The 12,428-nt window shown below is 42.4% G+C and overlaps 1 protein-coding gene across 1 annotated transcript; it reads left to right on the forward strand.

Moving 5' to 3' along the window:
* The first annotated feature begins 9,881 nt into the window (after nucleotides 1-9,881).
* Nucleotides 9,882-10,823, forward strand: LOC130981030 (uncharacterized). The gene has a single exon (XM_057904669.1). The coding sequence runs from the start codon at nucleotides 9,882-9,884 to the stop codon at nucleotides 10,821-10,823; it is 942 nt and encodes a 313-aa protein (XP_057760652.1).
* Nucleotides 10,824-12,428: the final 1,605 nt, after the last annotated feature.

Below are 12,428 nucleotides of genomic sequence, written 5' to 3' on the forward strand. Positions count from 1 at the left end.
CTTGGATCTCCGGATATTCATCTTCTTTCAGATCAAATTTAACTTCCGGGATCACTGATCTCAGTCCCATTATTTTGTGATAATGGTCCTCATGTTCTTTGGTTAAGAACTTCTCTTCATTCCAAAGATTCTTTGGATTGGTCTCTTTCCTTCCTCTTGAGTTGGTTTGTTTTCCCTTGGGAGCCATGATATTGATGAATCTTGGCTTAGTGATCACGGAAAAGCACACCAAACTTAGAGGTTTTGCTTGTCCTCAAGCAAAAAGAAAAGAAATAAGAGAAGAGAGAGAGAGAGGGAGAGAAAATTCGAATGGTGTGAGGAAGGAGGGGTGAGGAACGTTCATTTATAGAGTGGGGGGAGGAGAATTTCGAAAACAAAGAGAGATTTGAAAGGAAATTTGAAAAGATATGAAAGATTTTTGAGAAAAGGGTGAGTTTTTGAAGAAGATTTGGGATTATTTTGAAATAGATTTGAAAAATTGTTTTGATTTTTGAAGATTTGAAAGTGAATAATGAATGATTGAAGTGTGATTTTGTAGAAAAGTATGGGTGAGAAAAGGAAAGTTTGAAAAAATCTGAGTTGAAAACAAAAATGTGGTCCCCCCACCAAGCTGGCGTTAAACGCCCAGAATGGCACCCATTCTGGCGTTTAACGCCCATTTGTTGCCCCTTTTGGGCGTTTAACGCCCAGCCAGGTACCCTGGCTGGCGTTAAACGCCAGAAAACCTTCCTCACTGGGCGTTTTTCTGAACGCCCAGTGATGCTGCACACCTGGCGTTAAACGCCCAGAATGGTGCCCATTCTGGCGTTTAACGCCCAAAATGCCCCTTACTGGCGTTTTTTCGCCAGTAAGCTCATTTTCTCTGCTTTTTGAGCTGAATCCTTCTGTAACTCTGTGAATTCCTTCATTTTTGATACTTGCCTCTGTAAGAACTAATCGTACAACTTCCTAATGACTGGGTTGCCTCCCAGCAAGCGCTTCTTTACTGTCTTTAGCTGGACTTTCACTGAGAATCACTCAAGTCTCAGTTTTGAGCATTCCTGCTCAAAATTTCCTTCAAGATAGTGTTTGATCCTCTGTCCATTAACAATGAACTTACTGTCAGAATCAATATCCTGAAGCTCAACATACCCATATGGTGACACTTTTGTAATCACATATGGACCCCTCCACCGGGATTTGAGTTTTCCTGGAAACAGTCTGAGCCTAGAGTTGAAGAGCAGAACTTTTTGTCCTGGTTCAAAGACTCTGGTTGACAATCTCTTGTCATGCCACTTCTTTGCCTTTTCCTTATAGATCTTAGCATTTTCAAAGGCATTGAGTCTGAACTCCTCTAGCTCATTTAGCTGGAGCAGTCTTTTCTCACCAGCTAACTGTGCATCCATGTTTAGGAATCTGGTTGCCCAGTAGGCTTTATGTTCCAGTTCCACAGGCAAATGACAGGCCTTTCCATACACCAATTGGTATGGGGAGGTCCCTATAGGAGTCTTGAATGCTGTTCTGTATGCCCACAGAGCATCATCCAAGCTCTTTGCCCAATCCTTTCTTCGGGACATCACAGTCCGTTCCAGGATTCTTTTTAGCTCTCTGTTAGAGACTTCAGCTTGCCCATTTGTCTGTGGATGATACGGAGTTGCCACTTTATGGCTGATTCCATATCTAACCATAGCAGAGTATAGCTGTTTATTGCAGAAATGAGTACCCCCATCACTGATTAGTACTCTAGGGACGCCAAACCTGCTGAAAATGTTTTTCTGGAGGAATTTCAGCACGGTTTTGGTATCATTAGTGGGTGTAGCAATTGCTTCTACCCACTTAGATACATAGTCCACTGCCACCAGAATGTAAGTGTTTGAGTATGATGGTGGGAATGGCCCCATGAAGTCAATTCCCCATACATCAAACAGCTCTATCTCTAATATCCCTTGTTGAGGCATGGCATATCCGTGAGGCAGGTTACCAGCTCTTTGGCAACTGTCACAGTTACGCACAAACTCTCGGGAATCTTTATAGAGAGTAGGCCAGTAGAAGCCGCACTGGAGAACTTTAGTGGCTGTTCGCTCACTTCCAAAGTGTCCTCCATACTGTGATCCATGGCAGTGCCATAGGATCCTTCGTGCTTCCTCTCTGGGTATACACCTGCGGATCACTCCGTCAGCACATCTCTTAAAGAGATATGGTTCATCCCAAAGGTAGTACTTGGCATCTGAAATTAGTTTCTTTCTTTGCACATGACTGTACTCCTTGGGTATGAACCTCACAGCTTTATAATTTGCAATGTCTGCAAACCATGGAGCTTCCTGGATGGCAAAGAGTTGCTCATCTGGGAAAGTCTCAGAGATCTCAGTAGAAGGGAGGGACGCCCCAGCTACTGGCTCTATTCTGGACAGATGATCTGCCACTTGGTTCTCTGTCCCTTTTCTGTCTCTTATTTCTATATCAAACTCTTGCAGAAGCAACACCCATCTGATAAGCCTGGGTTTTGAATCCTGCTTTGTGAGTAAGTATTTAAGAGCAGCATGGTCAGTGTACACAATCACCTTTGATCCCACTAAGTAGGATCTAAACTTGTCAATGGCATAGACCACTGCAAGTAATTCTTTTTCTGTGGTTGTGTAATTCTTCTGTGCATCATTTAGAACACGGCTGGCATAATAAATGACATGCAGAAGTTTGTTATGCCTCTGTCCCAACACTGCACCAATGGCATGATCACTGGCATCACACATTAATTCAAATGGTAATGCCCAATCTGGTGCAGAGATGACTGGTGCTGTGACCAGCTTAGCTTTCAGGGTCTCAAATGCCTGCAGACACTGTGTGTCAAACACAAATGGTGTGTCAGCAGCTAACAGGTTACTCAGGGGTTTAGCAATTTTCGAAAAATCCTTGATAAACCTTCTGTAGAATCCTGCATGCCCCAGAAAGCTTCTGATTGCCTTAACATTGGCAGGTGGTGGTAATTTTTCAATTACTTCCACCTTTGCCTTATCCACCTCTATTCCCCTGCTTGAAATTTTGTGCCCAAGGACAATTCCTTCAGTCACCATAAAGTGACATTTCTCCCAGTTTAAAACCAGGTTGGTCTCTTGGCATCTTTTCAGGACAAGTGATAGGTGGTTAAGACAGGAGCTAAATGAGTCTCCATATACTGAAAAGTCATCCATGAAGACTTCCAGAAATTTCTCTACCATATCTGAGAAGATAGAGAGCATGCACCTCTGAAAGGTTGCAGGTGCATTGCACAGACCAAAAGGCATTCTCCTATAGGCAAACACGCCTGAAGGGCAGGTGAATGCTGTCTTCTCTTGGTCCTGAGGGTCTACTGCAATTTGGTTGTAGCCTGAATAGCCATCCAAAAAGCAGTAATAATCATGGCCAGCTAGTCTTTCTAGCATTTGGTCTATGAATGGTAAAGGAAAATGATCCTTTCTGGTGGCTGTATTGAGCCTTCTGTAGTCAATACACATGCGCCACCCTGTGACTGTCCTTGTAGGAACCAGTTCATTTTTTTCATTATGAACCACTGTCATGCCTCCCTTTTTGGGAACAACTTGGACAGGGCTCACCCAGGGGCTATCAGAAATAGGATAAATAATCCCAGCCTCCAGTAATTTAGTGACCTCTTTCTGCACCACCTCCTTCATGGCAGGATTTAGCCTCCTCTGTGGTTGAACCACTGGTTTGGCATTATCCTCCAACAGGATCTTGTGCATGCATCTAGCTGGGCTAATGCCCTTAAGATCACTTATGGACCACCCAAGAGCTGTCTTGTGTGTCCTTAGCACTTTAATCAGTGCTTCCTCTTCCTGTGAATTTAAGGCAGAGCTTATAATCACTGGAAAAGTGTCACTCTCTCCCAGAAATGCATATTTCAGGGATGATGGTAGTGGTTTGAGTTCAGGCTTAGGAGGCTTATCTTCCTCCTGAGGAATTTTCGAAAATTCCTTTGCCTCTTCTGGCTCTTCCTGATCAGTTGGAGCATCTTTGAAGATGTCCTCAAGCTCTGATTCTAGGCTTTCAGCCATATTGATCTCTTCTACCAGAGAGTCAATAATGTCAGCGCCCATGCAGTCCTCTGGTGTGTCTGGATGCTGCATAGCTTTTACAGCATTCAACTTGAACTCATCCTCATTGACTCTCAAGGTTACTTCCCCCTTTTGTACATCAATGAGAGTTCGTCCAGTTGCTAGGAAAGGTCTTCCTAGAATGAGAGTTGCACTTTTGTGCTCCTCCATTTCCAGCACCACAAAGTCAGTTGGAAAGGCAAATGGCCCAACCTTGACAATCATGTCCTCTATTATGCCTGATGGGTGTTTAATGGAGCCATCAGCAAGTTGGAGGCATATCCTGGTTGGTTTGACTTCTCCAATCAACCCAAGCTTTCTGATAGTGGATGCAGGTATTAAGTTAATACTTGCTCCAAGATCACATAAGGCTACCTTGGTGTAAGTGCCTTCCAATGTGCATGGTATCAGAAAGCTTCCAGGATCTTGAAGCTTTTCTGGTAAGCTTTTTAGAATGACTGCACTGCATTCTTCAGTGAGAAATACTTTTTCAGTTTCTCTCCAATCCTTCTTATGACTTAAGATCTCTTTCATGAACTTAGCATAAGAGGGTATTTGCTCAAGTGCCTCTGCAAAAGGAATCTTTATTTCAAGAGTCCTTAAATAGTCTGCAAAGCGGGCAAATTGCTTATCCTGTTCCGCTTTGCGGAGTTTCTGAGGATAAGGCATCTTGGCTTGATATTCTTCAACCTTAGATGCTGCAGGTTTATTCCTTACAGAAGTGGTTGAAGAAGCCTTGTTAGAGGGATTACTGTCAGCACTCTCAGGTGTCTGATTCTCCTGGGGCGTTTGAATGCCAGGAGTGGATGAAGTTTGGGCGTTAAACGCCAACTTCTCCCCCTTTTCTGGCGTTTGAACGCCAGAACTGGGCAGGGAATGGGCGTTTAACGCCAGCTTTCCTCCCTGTTCTGGCGTTTGAACGCCAATATTGGGCAAGGAATGGGCGTTTAACGCCAATTTTCCTCCCCTTTCTGGCGTTTGAACGCCAATAATATTCCTCTCTGGGCTCTTACTGTCCTCAGAGGGATTTTGAACAGTGGCTTGGTTATCTTCTGTCAACTGTTCCTTAATTGACTTCTTGCTCTTTTGAGCAGTGGCATTCAGTGTTTTCCCACTCCTCAGTTGAACTGCTTGACATTCTTCTGTTATTTGTTTAGATATTTGCTGTTTTGCTTGATTCAACTGCAGTTCTATGCTCTTGTTAGCAACCTTAGTATCATGGAGCATTTCTTTAAATTCTGCTAACTGTTCAGTCATCAGGAGTAGTTGTTGATTAAGCTCATTCATCTGTTCTTGAGGATCAGGATCAGTGACTACTGCCATGACCTCTTCTTGTGGAACGAATTCCTTGCTAGAATATAAGTATTGGTTTCTAGCAACAATGTCTATAAGCTCTTGAGCTTCTTCAATTGTCTTCCTCATGTGTATAGATCCACCAGCTGAGTGGTCTAAAGACATCTGAGCTTTTTCTGTGAGCCCATAGTAGAAAATGTCTAACTGTACCCACTCTGAAAACATTTCAGAGGGACATTTTCTTAGCATACCTCTATACCTCTCCCAGGCATCATAAAGGGATTCATTATCCTCTTGTTTAAAGCCTTGGATGTCCAGCCTTAGCTGTGTCATCCTTTTTGGAGGGTAAAAATGATTCAGGAATTTTCTGATAACTGTTTCCATGTCTTTATGCTTGCTGTAGGTTGGTTATTTAACCACCTTTTTGCTTGATCTTTTACAGCAAATGGAAACAGTAACAGTCTGTAGACATCCTGATCTACCTCTTTATCATGTATTGTGTCAGCAATTTGTAAGAACTGTGCCAGAAACTCAGTAGGTTCTTCCTCTGGAAGACCGGAATACTGGCAATTTTGCTGCACTATGATAATGAGTTGAGGGTTTAGCTCAAAGCTGCTTGCTTTGATGGGAGGTACACTGATGCTACTCCCATATGCAGCTGTACTGGGGTTGGCATAGGACCCCAGAGTCCTTCTGGACTGATTAATTCCACTTAAGTCCATAATAGACAAAAGGGAAATGAGAATAATTGCAAAGAGATGAATTTTGTTTATTTTTTTATTATTTTTTTTTTTTGAAATAACCGAAAAATTAAAATAAAATAAAACAAAAGGAAAATAAAATAAAATTCGAAAATTAAGAATAGAATAAGATCAAAGCAAATTGGGAACTGAATCAATTAGTAAAGAAAAAGGTTTTGAAAACAGCAATTAAGAAGATATGATTGAAAAATTTTTTTGAAAAAGATTTGATTCTTAAAAAGAGGAAAGAGAAAAACACAAAAAGACACCAAACTTAAAATTTTAGAAAATCAAACACTAATTTTTTTCGAAAATTTTAAAGGAAAAACACAAAGAGGACACCAAACTTAGAACTTTTATGAATCAAAAAGGGCTAAGAACATGCAAGAACGAAAATTTTAAAAGAAAAACAAACGCATGCAATTGACACCAAACTTAGAATATGAAACTAGACTCAACTAAAAAGACTCTAAACCAACAAAAATAAAAAAAAATCCTAATCTAAGCAACAAAATAAACCGTCAGTTGTCCAAACTCGAACAATCCCCGGCAACGGCGCCAAAACTTGGTGCACGAAATTGCAATAACACTTTTGCAATCCCGCACAACTAACCAGCAAGTGCACTGGGTCGTCCAAGTAATACCTTGCGTGAGCAAGGGTCGATCCCACGGAGATTGTCGGCTTGAAGCAAGCTATGGTTATTTTGTAATTCTTAGTCAGGATATCAGAAATTATCAGGATTGATTGTAAAAAGCAAAAGAACATGTAATGGTTACTTGTACTGCAGTAATGGAGAATGGGTTGAGGTTTGGAGATGCTCCATCTTCCGAATCTCTGCTTTCCTACTGTCCTCTTCATCAAACACGCATGTCTCCTTCCATGGCAAGCTCGTGTAGGGTCTCACTGTTGTCAGCAGCTACCTCCCATCCGCGCAGTGAAAGCTAATGCAAAGCACTCTGTCACAGTGCCGCCAATCACCGGTTTGGTTCCCTCCCCTACCGGAATAGAATCACTCTTTTGCGTCTGTCACTAACGCCCAGTAGGTTACAGGTTTGAAGCACATCACAGTCATTCAATCATTGAATCCTACTCAGAATACCACAGACAAGGTTTAGACCTTCCGGATTCTCTTGAATGCTGCCATCAGGTCCTGCCTATACCACGAAGATTCCGATTAAAGAACCCAAGAGATAACTACTCAATCTAAGATAGAACAGAGGTGCTTGTCAGGCACGTGTTCATGGTTGAGAATGATGATGATTGTCACGGATCATCACATTCATCCGGATTAAGAACAAGTGTTATCTTAGAACGGAAGCAAGCATGATTGAATAAGAAACAGTAGTAATTGCATTAATCCATCAAGACACAGCAGAGCTCCTCACCCCCAACCATGGGGTTTAGAGGCTCATACTGTGGAAAGAACGTGTATGAAATGTTATGAGGTCATAAGGTTTTGATTACAATGTCAAAAGGTCCTATAAGTAGTAAACTAGTATCCTAAGGTTTACAGAAATGAGTAAATGACAGAAAAATCCACTTCCGGGCCCACTTGGTGTGTGCTTGGGCTGAGCATTGAAGCTTTTATGTGTAGAGACGTTTTCTGGAGTTAAACGCCAGTTCTCATGCCAGTTTGGGCGTTTAACTCCAACTTTTAATCCAGTTCCGGCGTTTAACGCTGGAATTTCTGAGGCCGGATTGCTACGCGGGTTTGGGCCATCAAATCTTGGACAAAGTATGGACTATTATATATTGCTGGAAAGCCCAGGATGTCTACTTTCCAATGCCGTTGAGAGCGCGCCAATTAGGCTTCTGTAGCTCCAGAAAATCCACTTCGAGTGCAGGGAGGTCAGAATCCAACAGCATCTGCAGTCCTTTTCAGTCTCTGGATCAGATTTTTGCTCAGGACCCTCAATTTCAGTCAGAAAATACCTGAAATCACAGAAAAACACACAAACTCATAGTAAAGTCCAGAAAAGTGAATTTTAATTAAAAACTAATAAAAATATACTAAAAACTAACTAAAAGATACTAAAAACATACTAAAAACAATGCCAAAAAGCATACAAATTATCCGCTCATCAAGGACCATCGTGAGGAAGAGGTGCACAACCATGGTGGAGAAGGTAGAGCAAATCCTGGTGGGGAAGATAGAAGAGTCTTGGGCTCTTACATCAACCCAAACCCAGGGAATTGCGGAAGTAGCATCCAAAAACCAACCATCCATGCCAACAACTTTGAACTAAAGCCACAGCTCATCACCCTCGTTCAGAACAATTGCTCGTTCGGAGGAGGTGTTCAAGAAGACCCCAACCAACACTTAAACACATTCCTGAGAATATGTGACACAGTGAAGTCCAATGGCGTTCAACCTGACGCCTATAGACTGTTGTTGTTCCCATTCTCTCTCAGAGACAAGGCAACCAAGTGGTTGGAGTCTTTTCCAAAGGAGAGCTTGACAACTTGGGATGATGTTATGAACAAATTCTTAGCAAGATTTTACCCCCCTCAACGAGTCAATCGGCTGAGAGCTGAGGTCCAAACTTTCAGGCAACAAGATGGTGAGACTCTATATGAAGCATAGGAGAGGTTTAAAGACCTAACAAGGAGATGTCCATCTGATATGTTCAATGAATGGGTGCAGCTACACATCTTCTATGAAGGACTGTCATATGAATCTAAGAAGGCCGTAGACCATTCATCCGGAGGTTCTTTAAACAAGAAGAAGACCATTGAGGAAGCCATAGATGTCATTGAAACTGTGGCTGAGAATGACTACTTCTATGCTTCCGAAAGAGGGAACACTAGAGGGATAATGGAGCTGAACAATGTAGATGCTCTGCTTGCTCAAAACAAGCTCATCACCAAGCAGCTAGCTGACCTTACCAAGAAGATGGAGAGAAGTCAAGTGGCAGCAATTACCACTTCAACTCAAGAGGAAGCAAATGAAGAGGAAGAAGGCACTCAGGAGCAAGCCAACTACATTGGGAATTCACCTAGATACAACCATGATCCATACTCCAAGACCTACAACCCTGGATGGAGGAATCACCCAAACTTTGGGTGGGGGAATCAACAAGACCAAGGCCAAGATCAGAGACGTCACAACCCCAACAACACAGCTCCCCAACAATTCACACAAAGGACATACCAACAAAACCACAGCAATACATCTCACTCTTCTACCTCTACCCCCAATATACCATCATTTGATGACAGAATCTCTAAGATTGAAACCTTACTTGAAAGCATATGCAAAGACATTCAAGACAATAAGGTGTTCAAAGAGGAGGTGAGAGCCAGTATGAAGAATCGGGGGGAAGCAATCAAGATGCTGGAATTTCAAGTGGGATATTTGTCTGAGAAGATACCCAGACCGACTGATAGCTTCCCAAGTGACACGGAGAAGAATCCGAGAGGTGAAGCTAAGAAAGTAAGACGGGAAGACTGCAATATGGTCACTACAAATGACAAGGAGACTGAAGACAAGCCAAGCAAGCTGTCAGAACAACCTGAAAATACCTTAGTAGAGAAGGAGAAGAAAGACCAACAAGAACCAAAAATCTTACAACAGGAGCTGCTGAGACTATATGCACCATTTCCTCAACTGCTAAAGGGTGCTGTGGGAAAGAGAATGTACTCAAGGTTCTTAGACTCGTTTGCATCTTTGAATGTGAACATACCATTCATCAAGGTCATTCAGCAAATGCCAGCATTCATCAAGTATATGAAGGAACTACTTCCCAGGAAGAGCTCACTCAAGGGGGGCCGACTATAGTGATGAACAAGGATTGCAGCACCCTCATTCAAACACAATTGTCTGCGAAAAGAAAAGACCCAGGGAGTTTTCATGTCCCTTGTGCTATAGGGGAAACAAATTTTGATAGAGCACTTTGCGATTTGGGAGCAAGCATCAACTTAATACCCCTATCCCTGGTAAAAAGGCTGCAGATCAATGAGATACTACCTACAGATGTAGTCATAAGGCTGGCTGACAAGACTCAAAAGCAAGCAGTAGGAGTGGTGGAAAATGTGTTGCTCAAAGTTGGAAAATACTTTCTCCCAACAGACTTTGTCATCCTGGACATGGAAGAGAGTCACCTGCACCCAATCATATTGGGGAGACCATTTCTAGCTACTGCTAGAGCACTCATAGATGTGGAGAAAGGGGAGCTAATATTAAGGATCCATGATGAACAACTGAGCTTCAGTGTTTTCGAACTCTCATTGGAAAAAGATGAAGAGGACAAAGAACCGAGCAAAGTGCATCATGAGATACTAAAGGAAGAAGCAAGCACTGAAGCACAACCAGCTCATCCTGAGATTCACTGGGTTGATGGACAAGGCCAGCAGCAAGTGCCACAGGTCAAGGAAAAATTGGAGGAACCTAAGCCACCAGAAGTTTGTGAGGACATTAACAAAAGCTCATCAAAGAAGGTGGCCACCAGGAGTAAGAAAACAGCACCAGGGGCAAAGAAGAAGGTACCAAGGGGGTGGCGGAACAAGAAGATTCCTACGGAAGATTTCTCTCCAGGGGATAAAGTAATCTCAGCCTACTTCACAGATATCCCCCCTAATCTCCCCACTGTACCATCTCAGCTACCTAAGGTCTTCACCATCAACAGAGTTCTCTCCTTGGAGCATGTAGAGATCATTGATACAACCAATGGATACAAGTCCACTGCCAGAGAAGAAGACTTCAAGCATTACCAACCACCATAATAAGGGGGTAACGTCAAGCTAGTGACGCTAAAGAAGCGCTTCATGGGAGGCAACCCATATTTTACATGCTTTCAGAAGTAGTGAATAAATTAATATTCATGAATTCCAACCAAAAATTGACAAACACGTGTGAAATTTTTATATGCAGAATATAGTAAAGAACAAGTTTGGTGTTCAAAGCATTATTCTTAAAGCTTTGAAAACAACTTTTCATCACAGTGCTCCAAACTAAGTTTGGTGTCACCCTATGGTGCCACCAATTTGCATATGAAGATACGCAGTTAGTCAGTTAGTGGAATTCAGGAATAAACAAATTCTTTTATTATTCAAGCTGTAGATGTTAAAGCATTTTTGTTTCTTTTATAAAAGTAGTTCTTACTCTTCTTATTTCATCTTTATAGGGAAAAGAAAGGAGCATTGATGAGGATTGATTAGACAATTTAATGGGGGAGGCTCGGCCACTTCGCGAAGAGAACTTTACACTTGTCCCAACAAGGAAGGCATGGGAAATGTTGCCATGCAACATTGAAAGAAGAAGAATCTTGAAGACCGAACCAACATTCCCCATCAAGTGATGATCCTTATCCTTTCTTCGTATACAACCCCATCCATCCATCAAGGAAACATTCGTGCAATCCACACCCTTCATGCACTCATGATTTCTCCTATATAAGTGAACCTTAGTGCACGCTCACTCCTTACATTCAAACCCCCACTCTCTACACTTCTGTTGGCACACTAAACCCTTCATCACGCATTGTTTTAACCAACCCACTCTTTATCTATCCGAAGCCTCAACCCACCTCAAAACAACAACTCAAGTCATGGCATCATCAAGCTCAAAGAGGCAAAAGAGAAAGGAACCCATGGAGAGTGTTCCCTTTGACGAGAAGAGATTCAAAACTGCCTTTCATGAACGAGAATTCGAGCGGATAAGGGCCAGAAAGATATTGCCAGAGTTAATCTTCCAAATCAATGCCAATGAATCACCACGGATTTTGAGGAAAATCGAACAGAGAGGATGGCAATTGCTCACCAGTCCAAAGGGTAAGATCAATGGCAACCTCATCAAAGAGTTTTATGCAAATGTAGTTAGAGAGGAGAAGACCAAAGCCCCAACTTACAAAAGCTATGTGAGAGGAAGGGAGGTCGACTTCAGCCCAAGTGCCATAATAAGAGCTCTTCAATTGAAATTCCCTCATTTTGACGAGGAGAGTTATCAGTCAAGGATAAGTAGAAGCCCTGATAAGGATGAGCTCTCAGAGATAGCGTCAGATATCTGTGTGATAGCAGCTGATTGGGAGAGGTACTCAGATGGGAGACCAAAATTTATAAAAAGGGGAGACCTTCATCCTGAGGCCAAGGGGTGGTTCGAGCTTGTAAGAAGGTCCATCCTACCGGCTGCTAATAATTCAGAAGTTAACATCAACTGAGCCACTATGGTGCAATGCTTAGTACTAGGTGGGGAAATCAATGTGCATGAGCTTATTGCCGAAGAGATTCAAGAATCGGCTGAGAAAGTTGATTCGAGTGCCAGGCTTTGGTACCCCAGCATAATTCTCCGCTTGTGCAACAAGGCTAAGGTAGTATTTGAGGACAGCAGTC

The sequence above is a fragment of the Arachis stenosperma genome, chromosome 5 (assembly GCF_014773155.1).
Source record: "Arachis stenosperma cultivar V10309 chromosome 5, arast.V10309.gnm1.PFL2, whole genome shotgun sequence".
In the NCBI taxonomy this organism is placed as follows: Eukaryota; Viridiplantae; Streptophyta; class Magnoliopsida; order Fabales; family Fabaceae; genus Arachis; species Arachis stenosperma.